The 20447-nt window shown below is 46.9% G+C and overlaps 1 protein-coding gene across 1 annotated transcript; it reads left to right on the top strand.

Annotated features, from left to right (window-relative positions):
- Positions 1 to 6704: 6704 nt before the first annotated feature.
- LOC134355720 (UDP-glucuronosyltransferase 2C1-like) lies at positions 6705 to 11572 on the top strand. The gene is made up of 2 exons (XM_063066053.1): positions 6705 to 6794; positions 9947 to 11572. The coding sequence occupies exon 2, from the start codon at positions 9968 to 9970 to the stop codon at positions 11570 to 11572; it is 1605 nt and encodes a 534-aa protein (XP_062922123.1). The 5' UTR covers positions 6705 to 6794; positions 9947 to 9967.
- Positions 11573 to 20447: the final 8875 nt, after the last annotated feature.

Raw genomic sequence — 20447 nt, 5'->3', positions numbered from 1 at the left:
GATTGTATGCTCCGGCAATAAAACATTCATTATGTAGTGCAGATTGGATTTCCATGATGGAAGTAGTTGACACCTTGTTCTTTGCTTTGAACCTGTTAAGGTTAAAGTGCACCCCACCTCCCTTTGTCCCATAGAGAATCTGGACTCCATGTGGGAGGTCTTGGCCTGTGAGGTGACGAATGGCTGCAATAAAAATGGCAAACAGTTGAGGCAATGAAACACCCCTGTTTGATCCCAGCCTCAACCTTAAAAGATGCTGTTTCAGAGCTGCTGTTGCTGATGACTGTTTCACTCATATCATTGCGTAAGAGCTGCAGGATCTTGAGGTATTTCTCTGAGCACCAGATTTTAGACAGTGCCTGCTGAAGGGCAGGAAGATTTACAGTGGCAAATGCTTTTGTAAGGTCTGTGAAGGCCATATAAAGTGGGACACTTTGTTCCTGGGCTTTCTCCTGCAATTGAGGTGCTATAAAAATCATATCAGATGTTCCTCTGTCTGGAAGGAAACCACTGAGAACCAAGCAAGAGATCTTCTGTCAGAGGTGAAAGCTGGTTACTTAAAATTTGGGTGTGTACCTTTCCTGTTGTAGAGAGGAAGGAGATCCCTCTATAATTTCTGTAGGCAGATTTGTCACCCTTTTTGAAGAGGGTGACTGTCATGGTGTCTGAGTTCAGCTGGAATCTACTCCTGGTCCCAGATCTTGACAAGCAGGTCATGAATATGATTTAAAAGTTCTGTGCCACCTTTCTTGAGGATTCCTGTCAAAAGTCTCAGGCCCAGAGGCCTTGTTGTTCCTCAATTTCTTGCAAGCCATCCATCCATGATACTGTACTTGCAAAAACATTGTTGGATACAAGACCAGGAAAAACAAAGATTGGTTTGATGGAAATGTCAATGAAATACGAAGGCTAATCAACAACAGAAGGAAAGCTTTCTGTGTCTGGCAGAAGGATATCAACTGCAAGGCAAAATGACAAGCTCACTCCAAAGCTAAAGCTATATTCCAGAGTAGAGCAAGGGAAATAAAGAATCAGTGGTGAACAGAGATGTCCCGAAAAATACAGCAGATAGTTGTCTCTGGTGGTATCAGGGGTTTCTTTTTTGCCACTTGTATGGTACAAACCATTGTGGCCTAAACCCCCTTTGCTCCAAAGATGGGCAAAGGCTACTAAAGGACAATGATGCCATTAATTCTCGATGAAAGAAACACTTTCAGGATCTACCTAATCAGAACAGCACTGTTGACATTGAGGTCATCAACTAGTTCCCATGACGACCCATGAAGGAGGACAAGAGTGAGTCTCAAGGAATTTTCTGCACAACACTGTAATGCATGGTTATTTGAGTTTTTGTCTCCCTCCTGTCAGCTTGAACCAGTCTGGCTATTCACCACTAACCTCACTCATTAACAAGACACACATAAAAGTTGGTGGTGAACGCAGCAGGCCAGGCAGCATCTCTAGGAAGAGGTACAGTCGACCTTTCAGGCCGAGACCCTTCATCAGGACGAACTGAAAGAGCTAGAAAGAGATTTGAAAGTGGGAGGGAGAGGGGGAGATCCGAAATGATAGGAGAAGACAGGAGGGGGAGGGATGGAGCCAAGAGCTAGACAGTTGACTGGCAAAAGGGATATGGGAGGATCATGGGACAGGAAGCCTAGGGAGAAAGAAAAGGGGGGGGGAAGCCCAGAGGATGGGCAAGGGGTATAGTCAGAGGGACAGAGGGAGAAAAAGCAGAGAGAGAGAAAAAGAATGTGTGTATATAAATAAATAATGGATGGGGTATGAGGGGGAGGTGAGGCATTAGCAGAAGTTAGAGAAGTCAATGTTCATGCCATCAGGTTGGAGGCTGCCCAGACGGAATATGAGGTGTTGTTCCTCTAACCTGAGTGTGGTTCCATCTGTACAGTAGAGGAGGCCGTGGATAGACGTATCAGAATGGGAATGGGACAAAGCCAACAAAAAGGCAGGCATAGCTAGGACCCATACGGGTGCCCATGGCTACACCGTTAGTTTGGAGGAAGTGGGAGGAGCCAAAGGAGAAATTATTAAGAGTAAGGACTAATTCCGATAGACGGAGCTGCTCTGTCTAGCAGAATTAGTCCTTACTCTTAATAATTTCTCCTTTAGCCTCTACTCCATCTAGCGGAATTAGTCCTTACTCTTAATAATTTCTCCTTTGGCTTCTCCCACTTCCTCCAAACTAAAGGTGTAGCCATGGGCACCCATATGGGTCCCAGCTATGCCTGTCTTTTTGTTGGCTTCATGGAACAATCTATGTTCCAAACCTATTCTGCTATCTGTCCCCCACTTTTCCTTCGCTACATTGACCACTGCATTGGCGCTGCTTCCTGCACGCATGCTAAGCTCGTTGACTTCATTAACTTTGCCTCCATCTTTCACCCTGCCCTCAAGTTTACCTGGTCCATTCCCGACACCTCCCTCCCCTTTCTGGATCTTTCTGTCTATCTCTGGAGACAGCTTATCTACTGATGTCTACTATAAGCCTACTGACTCTCACAGCTATCTGGACTATTCCTCTACTCACCCTGTCTCTTGCAAAAATGCCATCCCCTTCTCACAATTCCTCAGTCTCTGCCATATCTGCTCTCAGGATGAGACTTTTCATTCCAGGACAAGGGAGATTTCCTGCTTTTTTAAAGAAAGGGGCTTCCCTTCCTCCATCAACTCTGCTCTCAAACGCATCTCCCCCATTTCATGCACATCTGCTCTCACTCCACCCTCCCACCACCCCACTAGGAATAGGGTTCCCCTTGTCCTCACCTACCACCCCACCAGCCTCTGGTTCCAACATATAATTCTCCGTAACCTCCGCCACCTCCAACGGGATCCCACCATTAAGCACATCTTTCCCTCCCCACCTCTCTCTGCTTTCCGCAGGGATCGCTCCCTATGTGACTCCCTTGTCCATTTGTTCCCCTCCCATCCCTCCCCACCGATCTCCCTCCTGGCACTGATCCTTGTAAGTGGAACAAGTGCTACACATGCCCTTACACTTCCTCCCTTACCACCATTCAGGGCCCCAGACAGTCCTTCCAGGTGAGGTGACACTTCACCTGTGAGTCGGCTGGGGTGATATACTGCATCCGGTGCTCCTGATGTGGCCTTCTATATCTTGGCGAGACCCAACGCAGACTGGGAGATCGTTTTGCTGAACACCTACGCTGTCCGCCAGAGAAAGCAGGATCTCCCAGTGGCTACACACTTTAATTCCACGTCCCATTCCCATTCTGATATGTCTATCCACGGCCTCCTGAACTGTAAAGATGAAACCACACTCAGGTTGGAGGAACAACATCTTATATACCATCTGGGTAGCCTCCAACCTGATGGCATGAACATTGACTTCTCTAACTTCCGCTAATGCCCCACCTCTCCCTCGTACCCCATCCATTATTTATTTATATACACACATTCTTTTTTTTCTCTCTCTCCTTTTTCTTCCTCTGTCCCTCTCACCATACCCCTTGTCCATCCTCTGGGCCTCCCCCGCCCACTTTGCTCTCTCCCTAGGCCTCCTGTCCCATGATCCTCTCATATCCCTTTTGCCAATCAACTGTCCAGCTCTTGGCTCTATCCCTCCCCCTCCTGTCTTCTACTATCATTTCTGATTTCCCCCTCCCCCTCCTATTTTCAAATCTCTTACTAGCTCTTCCTTCAGTTAGTCCTGATGAAGGGTCTCGGCCTGAAACGTCGACTGTACCTCTTCCTAGAGATGCTGCCTGGCCTGCTGCGTTCACCTGCAACTTTTATGTGTGTTGCTTGAAATTCCAGCACCTGCAGATATTCCTCGTGTCTGCGTCATTAACAAGAGATGTTATTTTCATTTTTGCACACCATTGTCTAGAGACTTGTGTGTGAACATTCCAGTAGATCAGCAGTTTGTGAGATATTCAAACCACCCCATCTGGCACCAAAAATCACTCCATGGTTAGGGTTATTTTGATCACTTTTCTTCGCCATTCTGGTGTTTGATCTGAACAACAACTGAACCTTTTGACCATGTCTGCATGCTTTTATGCATTGAGTTGCTGCCACATTATTAGGCAATGAAGATTTCGATATACAAGCAGGTGTGCAGGTGTACCATGTAAAGTTGTCACTGAGGGCAGGGTCTTTAATACAGAAAAAAAGTTGTGCTCTGCTTTGGGGAGCTGTATGAAATTAAACTTAACTGTGTGGTATTGAGGTTGTGCTCAGAATGAAGAAGGAGATATTTTTCAGGTTCAGGCAACTGGGATCAAGTGATTCTTGGAAGGAGTGTGGGGCTTCTCAAGATGGGAGTGAGGAAGGCAAAAAACAAAGGGAGCATGGGATAGATGCAGCAGAGAAGATTAATGAAAATCCAAGTGTTTTATAATGGTATTAAGGGAAAAGAGTAACTAGAAAGAAATTAGGGTTCCTCAAAGACCAAAGTGGCCATCTTTGTAGCGAATCACAGAAGATGGTGTCACAAGGGAATGCTGGGAATAGACACAAATGTGAGACACAGACACTGAAGCACAAGGAACAGGACATGACTAGAGTAGGGATGTGACAGGACTCAGACCAGGAGCAGGGACAAGAACACAGACTTGGGCTAGGGAAAGCAGGACGAGGACTAGAAACCATGGACTAGGAGGCAAGGCTTCGACTCCGAGTCCGAGACTGGACAAGGACCCAGAACCTGGGTCTTGCCTTGGGCTTGGAGCCCAGAACCAGGCAAGGACATGACATGGCTTCAGGACAGGACATGGCTGGGGTCTAGAGGCCTGAGCTTGGACACAAGACAAGGCTTGGACTCGGAGTCCGAGACTGGACAAGGACCCAGAACCTAGATCTTGCCTTGGGCTTGAACCCCAGAACCAGGCAAGGACTTGACTTGGCTGCAGGCCGGAGACTTGGATCTTGAGCTTGGCTGCGGGATCCTCGAGGCTGGCATTCTTGGAGCTTGGCTGCGGGATCCTCGAGGCTGGCGTTCCTGGAGCTCAGAGACAGACTGGGAACCGAACATCAACATAGAGCCGGGACTTATCCTTCGACAAGCTGAGACTCATCTTTAACACGACACTAACATGAGACAGGATAGAATATAGACATAGGGCCGGGACTTATCCTAAGACAAGCCGGGACTCAACCTCTCCACACCAAAGTGGAACAGGTCCACCTGTTGGGTAATGGCAGAACAGCCAGACTTACCCAACGGAGGCAAAGACAAGACACGTCCCCCCGCAGGGCAACGGCAAAACGGCCTGACTTGCCCCACGGAGGCAAGGACAAGACAAGGCAGATCCCCCCGCAGGGCAACTGCAAAACGGCCTGACTTATCCCACGGAGGCGAGGACAGGAAGAGACAAGAAGAGACAAATACCAAAGAACAACAGACAGTTCCATCTCTGCTCCGGGGAAGCTCCAAGTCTCAATTCGGCCAGAAACCTGAGCTGGCTACGGAAACAGCCGGATCCCTACCTAGCTCAGAGTGGCTAACAGCCACTCAGCTGGCCCAAGAAACAGCCAAATCCGTACCACAAAGATTACTCCAACAAGTGGCAACAAGGCTCCATGAAGCAATGGTCCTCCAACCAGACCTAAAGATCACAAATGGTTTCACTAACCTTCCATCAGCAGGTTGCTCCAAGGGGGACTGACAAGGTGCAAGCGAGGGTCACAAGCAAGGCAAGGATTCGGGCAGGGCAGGGCAACAGAAGAAAGGGAAGGGATTCGAACAGGAACAATCCAGCAACTAAGCTCTGGTCTCTGGGGGTATTTATGAGTCTGCCCAAAGTAGAATCATGTGACTCAATTAGAGTGCTCAACAGAAACGGTGTAAACAGAAGAACCTGGAACAAGGGTTAATGGACCGGACAGTGAACCAGAATGCAGACTTCACGGACCGGACCATGACAGATGGGTGAGGTCCTCAAGAAGTATTTATCTTCAGTTTTTAACCTGCAGGAGGGCAAAAAGACTTTGCACTTTATTTAATTGGCAGGTCTTGGGGATCATCTAAATGACAACAGATCTTATTCTATGTAACACTCTGGTTAAGGACCTGTTTTATGGTATTTCCACTGCTATGCTTTTACGTTTTTAGCAGCTTTTCTGCAAACACAGTGTGTTATGTTAACCTCCATAGACTAGAGTTTTGGATGTGGCGGAGATAAGGAGCCATTTGCTCAGCGTATGAATGTTGTGCCAGCCAGTTAGGGTTTGTCTTGGTGATGTGCTATAACATTCAGTCCAGTTGGGTGTCATGGAACATTCGAGAGAGCTTAGCAGGATCCGATTTCTGGGAAACAATGGATCTTTCTTGGCAGGAGGTGCGGAACGGAGCACAAGGGAAGAGAGTGCATTAGGAAGAGAGGGTATTAGGGAGAGAGGTCAGCTGGGGTTGCACGTCCTGAAGAACCTCTTTAATGAAGGAATCCCTTCGGTGATGGATATCCCCCGTGCTTATATGTGCCCCTCCAAAGACACAGCAATACGCTTTTTACCCTCTGAAATGATTCGGCATGGACTACGGCAGTTTGGAAGGTGTGTCGCCAGCAACTTTCCAGAGAACAATTGCTGATCGGCAGCGCCTACCCGGCGCGAATGCACGCCCTACAAAAGAGGTGGCTCTGAACGAAATCAACCACGACTGGGCAGTTTAGATATCTTTACAACCGGTTTCTAATGATCCTGTAATATTCGGCCAGTGTGAGCTTTCTTCAGTCTTGAACTTCGCTGCGTCCTCCTTGATCTCTCTCTCTCCGGGCCAAGACTTTCTCGGACGCTCAATATTGGTTTGAAAAGTAAGTGAAAAGTTACATTTTGTTGACAAAAAAGTACAGAAATTTTAAATTACAAGTAATCTTACAGACGCAATTAATATCTGGTCTGAAGCTACGCGCCTAGTTCGCGCTGTGAACGTATTTAAAAGGAGTATCGGGGAAAGGAGTATTTGACTCCTTCTCATTCTCTCCTTCGCTTAATACCGGGGGGGGGGGGGAATGGATAAGTTATTATAACTGTTCAAAACTGAAAATAATGTTTGAGATGATTGTTAATTTTCCCGGTGAGCGGTGATGTTCCGTTTACAGAATCCAACGTTGTAAAAGATGCAGACACGGATAGACCGCAAACAATAGGAATTTAGTTTCCTTCTCCGGGGTTTAGAGAGAGTTGGGAGAGTTAAAACACCAGTAAATTAAAACTCACAATTATCTACTGGTGTAAAGATGTTTTTACTGGTTACAAATGTGACAGAGAAACTGGTTGTTGGACCTATCAGACGGCGAAAAAGCAGGAAGCTTGGATGAACATAAATCCAAAAGATTTGGCCAGGGCCAGTGTCTCCAAATGTACAGTAAAAGTACAGTTTACCAGATCACGTGTAATTAAAACTGTGCAAACTAAAAGAGTAAACATGCAGTCAGTGGCCACTTTATTAAGTACCTCCTGATGTTCGTGGTCTTCTGCTGCTGTAGCCCATCCGCTTCAAGATTTGCCGCGTTGTGTACTCAGAGATGCTCCTCTGCACACCACTGTTGTGGTGCGAGGTTATTTGAGTTACTGTCGGCTTCTGGTCTGGTTGCTTGACCCATACAGTCCATGCTGGCTCCCAAAAGAAAACAACAGGAGTCCCATTTGCTCCTTTCCTTATCTCCCCATTGTTCTGTCATACATTTTGTCTCCCAACCCATCCATCCCACTTGTCCATCGCCAAGGTAATTTACAGTGGACAATCAAACTACCACAGATCTCTGAGGAAACTGGAACACCAAATGTAATGGGGCGGGGGGGGGATGTTTTCTGTGTAGTATAAACATTCTCCCTTCGACCACAAGGTGGTCTTCTGGGTGTGTCAATTGCTTCCCACGTCCCAACAAAGTGCAGATAAATAATCAATGGCATTGCAGTGAGCACAACACTATTGCAGCCCTGGCCATTGGAGGTAGGAGTACAATCTCAGAGTCCTCTCTAAGGAATTTGTGTGTACCCAACCACCCCTCCCCCCCCCACCATGGAACGGTTGGGATTCCTCCGTATCCTCTGGTTTCCCCCAACATTCCAAAGTCACACTGTTTAATAGATTAATTAGTTATTGTAAATTATCCCATGATTAAGCTAGGTTTGAATTGAAGGCTGCAGGTGGTGTGGCTCAAGGGGCTATAAGGGTCTATTCCACACTGTAGCTCTTAAATAAATAAAACTAAACTGACCATACTGTAAAATGCCACTAATATATGTAAAAGGCAATTAACAAATCAGAGGCAGAGAGAGTTATCCACATCAAATTCATGTGTGTTAAGATGTTGGATTACCTTATAGAAGCAATCATGAAGAAGTATGTAAAACCTTTAAACATTTGAAATTAAGTGTATGATAAAAAGTAAACTGATTTCTTCTGGAGCCATTCTCCTCCATTGTAAACAAAGTTGATCTTCCATTGTAGGTCTAAGTTGGCATAAATCCAACAGGCAGATTCCTCAGCACTAGCTCAACGTGCTCAAGCAACTTTCTCCTTCATAGATGGAATAAGAAATTGTGGGAGGAACTCTTTCATCAACTTAAGGACTTCTCTGTCCATGGAACAGGGAAGAGAAGTTCGATTATTAGTCAGAAGTGGCCCATAGAATCCATGCTGGCTCCCAAAAGAACCAGAAGTTCAAAATGGAACTGCAACATTTACCAATCAGTTTTTGCCTAATATTTGATAATTCATTGTTGAATGTAACATATACACAAAACCAATACAAATCTCAGTCCTATATTTTATAAAGGCAGGTGTTATCTTTTATGATTTAAGAAAATGGTTATGCAACATTCTAATGTAATCGTTATGCAACATTCTCCGATTACTGGATTTAACTCCATTAAAACCAACTGAAATTAGTTGGTGCTGGGATTTGATGCACATTGTTGCTGGGATTTCCTACTCCTTGACACATCTCTATATACCTTGTAACTTCCCAGTAGCCAAGCATTTCATTTCCAATTACCATTCCGTTCTGATGCAACGGTCCTTAGCCTCCTCTTGTGCCAAGATGAGTCCACCCTAAGCGTAGAGGAGCAACAACTTATATTCCATCAGGGTAGCCCTCAAACTGATGGCATGAGTATCTATGATTTCCCCAACCACTCACCTCTTCTTCTATTCGACACTCTGGCTTCTTACATCTTCTCACCTGCCTATCAACACCCCCACCCCAGGGTCCCTCCTCCTTCCCTTTCTCCTATGGTCCATTCTCCTCTCCAATCAGATTCCTTTCTTTCCTACACACCTGGCTACACCTATCACTTACTACCCATCCTCCTTCCCCTTCCTCTGCCTTTTTATTCTGGCATCCTCCCCCTTCCCACGAAGGGTCTCAGCCAGAAACATCCACTGTTTATTCGTTGCCATAGATGCACCTGAACTGCTGAGTTCACCCAGCATTTTGTGTGTGTTGCTTTGGTTTTCCAGCATCTGCAGAATCTCTTGTGTCCTTCAAGATGTGTTGGATTTGCAGCTGACAATCAAGGAATGTAATTTACTTGTAACAATGAACTCAGGCGTGCAAACCCAGGCACAGAAGAATCAACCAAGATACACAGGCCACTCAGAACGAACATCAAGAATGAACAATGAGTAATCAGTGCATTTAACTTAAGTAGCACAAAGTTGCAAAAGAAACCTGCAGTTATCAATAAACAGAACAAAAAATCTTCAGGGAGAAATTTACACGTAAAAGAGACCAGTATTCGGTAAATTATTGATATTCAGGTGAAGTAGAGTGTACAGGCTTGGGGCCACACGCTGATCCAAAGGGTTCACAACACCACTTCCATGGCATAAGAATACTTACCTTAACTCAATCTAACCACAGGACTAACTTGGTTATGGTGTCCAGATAAAGCACTATAATTATTGAATAACAAACTGATGTTTTGCTAACAGTATTTCCTTTCCATTCTTGAACAGGTTTTGGATATTCTTCTTAATATGGAAGGTTCTGGATGGAAAAGCCGAGCACTTGTCCCATTTGCCTTTGGTATTATCATCAGTTTGCATTGTCCCATCACTCAGTCAGCTAATATATTAGTTGTACCTGTTGATGGAAGTCATTGGATAAATATGAGAATTCTCTTGGAGGAACTGAAACCTCGTGGACACAACTTCACGGTACTTTATCTTGAGAAAAGTTGGTACATCACAGAAAGGCCCAATCTATATCAATCTATTGCAGTTCCACTGAAGAACATTGAAAACATAGATAAGGTTGGAATAATTCTTCAAAAAGCACTGCAGCTTGGGCAGGATGGGTGGAGCTTCAGAGACAATATTGAGTTACAAAATGAACTTCTACGATTTATACAGAACTGTCAGAAGGTGTTTCATTTGTTTATTAGTGAAATTTTCCAAAACAAAACATTGCTAAGCCAACTTGAAAAGGCAAACTTTGACCTGGTGCTTACAGACCCTTTTTTGGTTGCTGGATCAATGCTTGCTTATTATTTAAAACTTCCCTTGGTGCATAATGTTCGATGGTTAGAGTCTGGTGAAGCTCACTTCTTCTTTGCCCCATCCCCCACTTCTTATGTCCCAGTCTCTGGCTCATACCTGACAGACAAAATGTCCTTTCTTCAAAGAGCACAGAACCTCATCCAACATCTAATCCATCTATCCCTTTTCGAACTTGCCATTTATCCCAGCTACAATGAGCTCTGTCATCGATATTTGGGACCAGACACAGATATCAAGAAAATTCTGATGAGGGCTGATGTGTGGCTGTTTAGAGTTGATTTTGTATTTGAATTCCCAAGACCCACCATGCCAAATATTGTGTACATTGGAGGCTTCCAGTGTAAACCAGCCCAACCACTAGCAGCAGAGTTTGAAGAGTTTGTTCAAAGCTCAGGAAAGCATGGAATTATTGTGATGTCGTTAGGATCTGTTATCCATTCCTTGCCAAAGCAGATTGCAATGGAAATAGCTGAGGCGTTTGCTCAAGTACCCCAGAAGGTTATTTGGAGATATGATGGGGAAATCCCTCCCAATATAGGTAATAATACACTACTGACAAAATGGATCCCTCAGAACGACCTTCTGGGACACCCCAACACACGAGTCTTCATTTCTCATTGTGGTACCAATGGCATTTACGAGGCCATCTACCACGGGGTACCAGTGATTGGCATGCCTCTTATTTTTGACCAGTTTGACAATTTACTTCGACTGGAATCCCGAGGTGCAGCAAAGGTGCTTAATGTTGCAACCATGCATTCAACAGATCTGTTGAAGGTACTTAATGAGGTGATAAATGGCACATTTTACCGGGACAATATGAAGAAACTCTCTGCCCTCCACCGGGACCAACCAGAGTCGCCAATGGAGCGAGCCATTTTCTGGATTGAGTATGTTGCCCGACACAAAGGCGCAGGGCATTTGCACTCTGAATCCTACTGGCTCCCCTGGTACACTTACTATTGTGTCGACGTGATGCTCTTACTGTTGTCCGTGTTACTCATGGTTTCAGTGCTGGTGGTTGTAGCACTGAAGAAACTTTGTCACATTGCACGGAAGAAAATAAAGCAAAAGAATGAGTAAGGTTGTTCTATTTTGTGTTGGTAGATGGTGCTTTAAATTCTTTCAACTTAATTAAATAAGATTTTCTTCTTTTCAATATATGAAGCCTCCTTTTCAGATATTGTAAATGCAGCAAACTTAAAAATTAGTGAAATATATCAGTGGATTTAAAGCTTTTGTACAAAGATATGAGCAGGAACAAAATACAAATACCTAAATATTTGTATTTAGAGCTAGGGCTTTACTCTTTAGAGGGAAGGAGGATGAGAGGAGACATGTTAGAGGTGTGGAAGATAATAAGAGGAATAGACAGAGTGGATAGCCAGTGCCTCTTCCCCAGGGCACCACTGCTCAATACAAGAGGACATGGCTTTAAGGTAAGGGGTGGGAAGTTCAAGGGGGATATTAGAGGAAGGTTTTTTTTACTCAGAGAGTGGTTGGTGCGTGGAATGCACTGCTTGAGTCAGTGGTGGAGGCAGATACACTAGTGAAGTTTAAGAGACTACTAGACAGGTATATGGAGGAATTTAAGGTGGGGGCTTATATGGGAGGCAGGGTTTGAGGGTCGGCACAACATTGTGGACTGAAGGGCCTGTACTGTACTATTCTATGTTCAATGTTCTATGTTTTCAAATCAAATCAAACAAGGAAAGTCACGTTTATCTATGATCATTTAAAATATGATATACTACCTTGAGATTCATATACTACCATAAAAAAACTTCAGAATTCTGTGCCTGAAAGACTACTTTCCCTACTATTCTGTCATGTCTCTATCAATTGACAAATGGCAAGAGGTCACATAACTGCCCCTTGCAATTTGTCATAGCTTCCCATTCCTGTTCCACATCCCCATTGTTGTAGGTCATGGTTTAAACAGGCAAAAAACATTCCCCTTTGGTGGTTATAGCTAGTTTGCAATATTTCCTCAACAAATGCTTATCCACCTGGAGTTGCACTGCTCAGCACATCATTTTCGGTAACTTTGCCATTTACACAGGAAGCACATCTTTCCCTACCCCCCCCCCCCCCATCCCACTCTCCCCGCGCTTTCTCTTTGTGACTCTCTTATCTACCTGTTTCCCACCTGGCATTATCCTTGCAGTGGGACAGTGCTACACTTGCCTCCACACATTCCTCCCTCACCACCACTTAAGGTCCCAAACAATCCTTCCAGGCAAGGCAACACTTCACTTGCAAGTCTGTCGGGGGTTACCTACTATCTGCATGGCCTCCTCTATTGCCACGAGAATTGACCCTCACATTTAGAGGATCAACACCTCCTATTATGTCTGAGTAGCTTCCAATTTGATTACATGAATATTGACTTCTCTAACTTCCAGTATTTTGTCCTCTCTCCCCCTTCTCTCTTTTTTTTATTCCCCATTCTGGTTACCCTCTCACCTCTTCTCTTCTCCTCCCTATCACTTCTGTCTGGCACCAATACTCCTATCAGATTTCTTCTTCTTCAGGCCTTCTCCCATTCCACTTCGCTCCTTCCAGCTTCATACACCATCCCCCTCCCCCATCTGCCAAACTTCAGCTCACCAGAGGGGAGTTTCCCCACTCTCCCCTGCTGGACAGTACTCCCTCCTTACCCTCACATTATTCCGGATTCTGCTCTCTTCCTTTCCATTCAGATGAACCGTTGACTATTTATTCCTCTCTGTAATTGCTGCCTGACTTAAGTTCCACCAGCATTCTTTGTCTATGTTGCTCAAGATTTCCTAGACTTGCAGACTCTCTTGCAGCCACTCGAAGCCGATGACCGAGCAATGGAGTTTTTTTTAACCACAGCAGTAAATGAACTATCTTCCAGCTACACTTTCTGGTCAATAACCCTGGGTATTATTATGCAAGTATCTGACTGAAGCTCACATAAAGGGGTATTAATTACAGACAGATAGATACAATGCTGGTGCTGAGTAGAATTTCATAAACACAAGAGATTCTGCTGGAATTCCACAGTAATATTCACAAATGCTGGCAGAACTCAGCAGGTCAGGCAGCATCTATAGAAATGAATGAACATTGCACATTTTGGGGTGAGGCCCTTCATCAGCACTGTTGATTCTTTTTGACTGTTTATTCATTTCCATTGAGGTTGCCTGACCTGCTGAGTTCCTCCAGTATTTTGTGTGTGTTGCTGAGCAGGAATTGCTGCATTTCTCAGGCTGGTTCATCAGTCATCTCTTATATCACATATGTTGGAATGCTCATTAGATGTATAAGCATCAGGTTCCATTACACTGTTGTGACATCCATGTTATGCCACTGATGATGTACAACCATTACTTTTGTTTTTAAAATAGTTATGACTAATTAGTTGTGTTAATAAACTAATATTCCTTTGCCATACTCCATGTAATGCCACCAATTATGTACAAAAATGTACTTTTTAAAAATTAAATTGAAGTAGTTACTGCATAATTAATTGAGCTGAACTGTAAATAAATAAATATTCCTTTGAAATGTTTCTGAATTTAATGGCATTTTAATGCCTGGCAAATTAATTCTATTCCAGTAGTAGCGTAGTCTAACATAAACTAATCTGCAGATGCTGGGATCAAAGCAACACTCACAACACGCTGGAGGAACTCAGCAGGTCGGGCAGCATCAGTAGAAACGATGAGTCGACGTTTCGGGCCGGAACCCTTCATCAGGACTGAAGAAAGAAGGTGGGGGAGGGTTGGAAGAAGGCTGGTAGGTTCAGTTGAAAAACCAGTAATTTGAAAGACAAAGGGGTGGGGGAGGGGAAGCAGGGAGGAGATAGGCAGGAAAACACAATGGGTAGTAGAAGGAGGCAGAACCATGAGGGAGGTGATAGGCAGCTGGGGGAGGGGGCAGAGTGAAATAGGGATAGAGGAAGGGAGGGGGAGGGAATTACTGGAAGTTGGAGAATTCTATGTTCATACCAAGGGGCTGGGGACTACCTAGACAGTATATGAGGGGTTGCTCCTCCAATCCGAGTTTAGCCTCATCATGGCAGTAGTGGAGGCCACATCTTCGAGCATATCCTGACTCAGACCCGCTACCACAGCCACGTCTCCTTCCTGGGAACGTGTCTCCGCCATCTGTTACCGCAGGAATTCCAGCTTCAGTTCCAGGCCTCCCAGTTCGGGCCCAGCGAGGATGCCAGGTACCTCCCTTTCATTGACCGCTGCTCCTGCAGGATTCTCTGCGCCACGCAGCTGCCATGCGAAGATACCTGAGGGCCCTGTCCCTCTCTGTGCCACCACTCCAGGCATCGCTCTCCACCGTCTGTCCTGGGCCTCTCCTACATTTCATTCTCCGCCGGATTCACGCTTCCAACCGCCGTTTCTTCTCCTTCCTCGCATCCAAGAAGGGCAACAAGCTCGCCCGCCTGGAGCCCACGACGACAACCGGCTCCAGCCTGGACCGTGACCCCTCGGATCTCGACACCTCAGGCCTTCGGCAGGCCGGAGACCCACCGCCTCTGATTCTGACCCTGACTGGAACAACCACCTCCTGAAAAGGGGAACCAGCCCCCGGCGAGCCATGGACTCACTCGCTTCCGACTCCGACCTCAGCTCTGGGGCCCTGCAGGATACAGTCTCCTCCACCCCCAGCTCTGGATCCAGCTCAGACCGAGGTCCCGACCCTCTCCAGACCAGGACCCCTCTTACTGCCGCTGGGTCCTACCGCCCGTCTTATTCCACCACTACCCTCTTTCCTCTCCGAGACTTCCAACCTTCCCTCTACCCCTCATCGCCCCTCCATTCCTTTGATTCCTCATCCTCCCCTAACCTCGCTCTCCCTGAACATCCCAACCCCCCTCCCTCCTGAGATCTCCCACTCTTCACCCTTCTCTGACCCCCCACTCTTCACCCTTCTCTGACCCCAGCCCCAACCCTTGCCGTGTCTTCACTATCCCCTCTGACCTTCCCCTCTCTGAGACAGAACATTCTGTCCTTAGCAAGGGCCTCACTTTTGTCCCCCTCCGTCCACACCTCAGTGAGTTCCGTGCCCGCCATGACACTGAACTCTTCTTCCGTCGCCTACGTCTCCAAGCCTACTTCTTTGGCAAGGATTCCCCTCCCCCTACTGATGACCCCTTCTCCTGTCTTCAACCCTTCTCCTCCTCCTGGACACCCCGCCTGGGCCTTCTACCTGCACTCGATCTTTTCATCTCCAACTGTCGCCGAGACATCAACTGTCTCAACATCACCACTCCTCTCTCCTGTTCCAACCTCACTCCCTCTGAACGCACTGCCCTCCACTCTCTCTGCACTAATCCCAACCTCACCATCAAACCCGCTGACAAAGGTGGTGCCGTAGTAGTCTGGCGGACAGACCTCTACCTCACTGAGGCCAAATGACAGCTCTCTGACACCTCCTCTTACTTACCCCTGGAACGGGACCCCACCAAAAAACATCAAATCATTGTCTCCCGCACCATCATCACCCTTATCAACTCCGGATACCTTCCATCCTTAGCCACTAAACTCATAATTCCCACAGCCCGTACCGCTCGGTTTTACCTCCTCCCAAAGATACACAAGCCTGACTGTCTCGGTAGACCCATAGTTTCTGCCTGCTCCTGTCCCACCGAACTTGTATCTGCCTACCTGGACTCCATTTTGTCACCCATAGTTCAGTCCCTCCACACCTACATCCGGGATATATCCCATGCCCTCCACCTCTTCAATAACTTCCAGTTCCCCGGTTCCAACTGCTTCATTTTTACTATGGATGTCCAATCCTTATACACCTCCATTCCCCATCAAGAAGGCCTCAAAGCCCTCCGCTACTTCCTGGATAATAGACCTCACCAGTTCCCCACCACCACTACCCTCCTCCGGTTGGCGGAACTGGTTCTAACACTTAACAACTTCTCTTTTGGCTCTTCCCACTTTCTTCAGACTAAGGGTGTAGCTATGGGAACTCGCATGGGACCCAGCTATGCCTGCCTTTTCGTTGGTTATGTGGAACTGTCTGTGCTCCAAACCTATTCTGGTACTGCTCCCCAACTTTTCCTTCGGTACACTGACGACTACATTGGTGCTGCTTCCTGCACCCATGCTGAGCTTGTCAATTTCATCAACTTTACTTCTAACTTCCACCCAGCCCTCAAATTCACTTGGTCTATCTCAGACACTTCTCTCCCCTTTCTCAATGTCTCGGTCTCCATTTCTGGAGACAGACTGGCCACTGACATCTTCTACAAGCCCATTGACTCTCATAACTACCTCGACTATACCTCTTCCCACCCCGCCACATGCAAAAATGCCATTCCCTATTCCCAGTTCCTCTGTCTCTGCCACATCTGCTCCCAGGATGAGGCTTTCCATTCCAGGACATCTCGAATGTCCTCTTTCTTTAAGGATCGTGGTTTCCCTTCTACCATCATCAATGATGCCCTCACCTGCATCTCCTCCATTTCCCGCACTTCGGCCCTCACCCCATCCTCCCACAACCACAACAAGGACAGAGTTCCCCTTGTCCTCACCTACCACCCCACCAGCCTCCAGATCCAGCACATTATCCTCCGCAGCTTCTGCCACCTTCAACAGGACCCCACCACTAAGCATATCTTTCCCTCTCCACCCCCCTCCGCTTTCTGCAGGGATCGGTCCCTCCGTGACTCCCTTATTCACTCGTCCATCCCCACGGATCTCCCACCCGGCACTTATCCCTGTAAGCATAAGTGCTACACCTGTCCCTACACCTCCTCTCTTGCCACCATTCAGGGCGCCAAACAGTCCTTCCAGGTGAGGCAACACTTCACTTGTGAGTCTGTTGGGGTCATCTATTGCATCCAGTGCTCCCAGTGCGGCCTCCTCTACATCGGTGAAACCCGACGCAGATTGGGGGACCGCTTCGTCGAGCACCTCCACTCCATCCGCCACAACAGACAGGATCTCCCAGTAACCACCCACTTCAACTCTGCTTCCCCTTCCCATTCAGATATGTCCATACATGGCCTCTCTACTGCCATGATGAAGCTAAACTCAGGTTGGAGGAGCAACACCTCATATACAGTCCAGGTAGTCTCCAGCCCCTTGGTATGACATAGAATTCTCCAACGTCCAGTAATTCCCTCCGCCTCCCTTCCTCTATCCCTATTTCACTCTGCCCCCTCACCCAGCTGCCTACCACCTCCCTCATGGTTGCGCCTCCTTCTTCTACTACCCATTGTTTTCCTGCCTATTACCTCCCTGCTTCCCCTCCCCCACCCCTTTGTCTTTCAAATTACCGGTTTTTCAACTGAACCTACTGGCCTTCTTCCAACCCTCCCCCACCTTCTTTCTTCAGTCCTGACGAAGAGTTCCAGCCCGAAACGTTGACTCATCATTTCCACTTATGCTACCTGACCTGCTGAGTTCCTCCAGCATGTTGTGAGTGTAGCTTGGTCTAAAATATATTTGCTGATGTAACATGGGTCGAATTTCAATGTCAAGAGCATCTTTACATTGTATAACGAGTATAACTAGAATAACGAGTAGCATACATAACTATTAGTTAGTTCATGTGTTTTCTTGATGTTTCGGCCAAGTCCCAGGAGACTGTATGTGTCACAGTCGGGGGCATTGGGAACGGACCCAAATGCAAGACACAGGCACTGAAGTACTAGGAACAGGACTTGACTAGAGTAGGGACGTGACAGGATACAGACAAGGAGCAGGGACAAGAATGCAGACTTGGGCTAGGACATAGACTAGACAGAGAACTCGGACAAGGAACCATGAACAAGGAGCCTGGGCTTGGGAAAGCGGGACCAGGACTAGGAACCATGAACTAGAAGCCTGGGCTTGTACTCCGAGCCAGAGACTGGACAAGGACCCAGAGCCTGTAGTCTTGCCTTGGGCTCGGACCCCAGAACTAGGCAAGGACATGAGGTGGCTACAGGACAGGACGTGGCTGGGGTCCTGGGTCCTGGGTCCTGGAATGCGGAGGCTGATAACTCGGAGGCTGGAGCTCGGAGACAGACTGGGAAATGTTCATCAACATAGAGCCGGGACTTATCCTTCGAAAAGCTGGGACTCATCTTCAACACGACACTAACATGAGACTGGACAGTATTCAGACGTAGAGCCGGGACTCAACTTTATCTCCACACCAAGGTGGGACAGGTCTATCTGTCGGGTAACGGCAGAATGGCCAGACTTACCCAACAGAGGCAAAGACAAGACAAGACAGGTCCACCCCCAGGGCAACAGCAGAATGGCCTGACTTAGCCCACAGAGGCGAGGACAAGACAAGACAGATCCCCCTTCAGGGCAATAGAAGAACAGCCTGACTTAGCCCATGGAGGGGAGAACAAGAAGAGACAAACACCGAAGAATGACAGACAGTTCTAGCTCTGCATCAGGGTTGCTCCGAGTCGCCGTTACGGCCAGCAACCTCAGCTGGCTACGGAAACAGCCGGATCCCGACCTAGCTCGGAGTGGCTGACGGCCACTCAGCTGGCCCGAGAAACGGCCGAATCCATACCGCAAAGACAGCTACGACTACCGACAGCAAGGTTCCATGAAGCGATGGTTCACCAACGCGGCCTAAAGATGGCTAGTGACCGCTCTAGCCTTCCACCAGCAGGTTGCTCCCAGGAAATCTTGACAAGACAAACCAGCAGCCCACACTCAACCCCAAGGCTACTTATATTCCAAGCCCCAAGATGGGAATCAGGTGCCTATGATTAACCCAACCGAAACAAGGGACAGCTGGAAGACCCGGAGTCCTGAGTCCACAGACCGGACCATGAACCGGAATGCGGACATCACGGACCAGAACATGACAGTATGCTCTGGTAAAAGCATCCATTGTGTACCGCAGATCCTTCTCAGAGTGAGTTGTATTGGCACTGTAATCTGCAGATTGGATTTCCATGATGGAAGCAGTTGACACTTTGCTCTTTGCCTAGAACCTGTTAAGGTTAAAGAGCACAACCCCCTTGTCCTATAGAGAATCTGGACTCCTTGTGGGAGGTATTAGCCTGTGAGGTGAAGAATGGTTGCAATGAAAATGGCAAACAGAGTTGGGGAAGTGATGCGCTCCTGTTTGACTCTGGTCTCAACCTTAAAAAGATGCTGTTTCAGAGCTGCTGTTGCTGATGACTGTTTCACTCATATCATTGTGTAAGAGCTGCAGGATCTTGAGGTATTTCTCTGAGCACCCGATTTTGGACAGTGCCTGCCAAAGAGCAGGACGACTTACAGTGGCAAATGCTTTTGTAAGGTTCATGAAGGCCATATAAAGTGGGACACTTTGTTCCTGGGCTTTCTCCTGCAAATGAGGTGCTATAAAAATCATATCAGATGTTCCTCTGTCTGGAAGGAAGCCATGCTGAGACCCAAGCAGGAGACTTTCCGCCTGTGGAGAAAGCCGGTCACATAAAATAAAGAAGCAGTAGTTAACTGAGAGGGTCCAAGAGATACAGCAGCTCGCTGACTCTGGTGATATCAGGAGTTTCTCTTCTGCCATCAAGGCAGTGTATGGTCCAAACCTTCGTGGCCTAAATCCCCTTCGCTCCAAAGATGGGTAAAAGGACACTGATGCCATCAATTTTCGATGGAAGGAAGACTTTCAGGAGCTACCATATCATAACACCACTTTTGACATTGAAGTCATCAACCTTCTCCCATGACAACCCATGAAGGAGGACATGAGTAGGACACTAAGTATTTTTTGCACAACACTTTTGTAATGTATGGTTATTTGAGCTTTTGTCTCCCTCCTGTCAGCTTAAACCAGTCTGGTCATTCACCACTAGCCTCTGTCATTAAAAAGACATGTTTTTTTTTGTTTTTCACACCATTGTCTTGAGACTTGTGTGTGAAAATTCCAGGAGATCAGCAGTTTGTGAGGTATTCAAACAACCCCATCTGGCACCAACAATCATTCTATGGTTAGCGTTATTTTGATCACATTTCTTTGC

The sequence above is a fragment of the Mobula hypostoma genome, chromosome 13, assembly GCF_963921235.1.
Source record: "Mobula hypostoma chromosome 13, sMobHyp1.1, whole genome shotgun sequence".
Classification (NCBI taxonomy): Eukaryota; Metazoa; Chordata; class Chondrichthyes; order Myliobatiformes; family Myliobatidae; genus Mobula; species Mobula hypostoma.
Note: the sequence above shows the minus strand (reverse complement) of the source record. Positions and strands in the feature narration are given on the sequence as shown.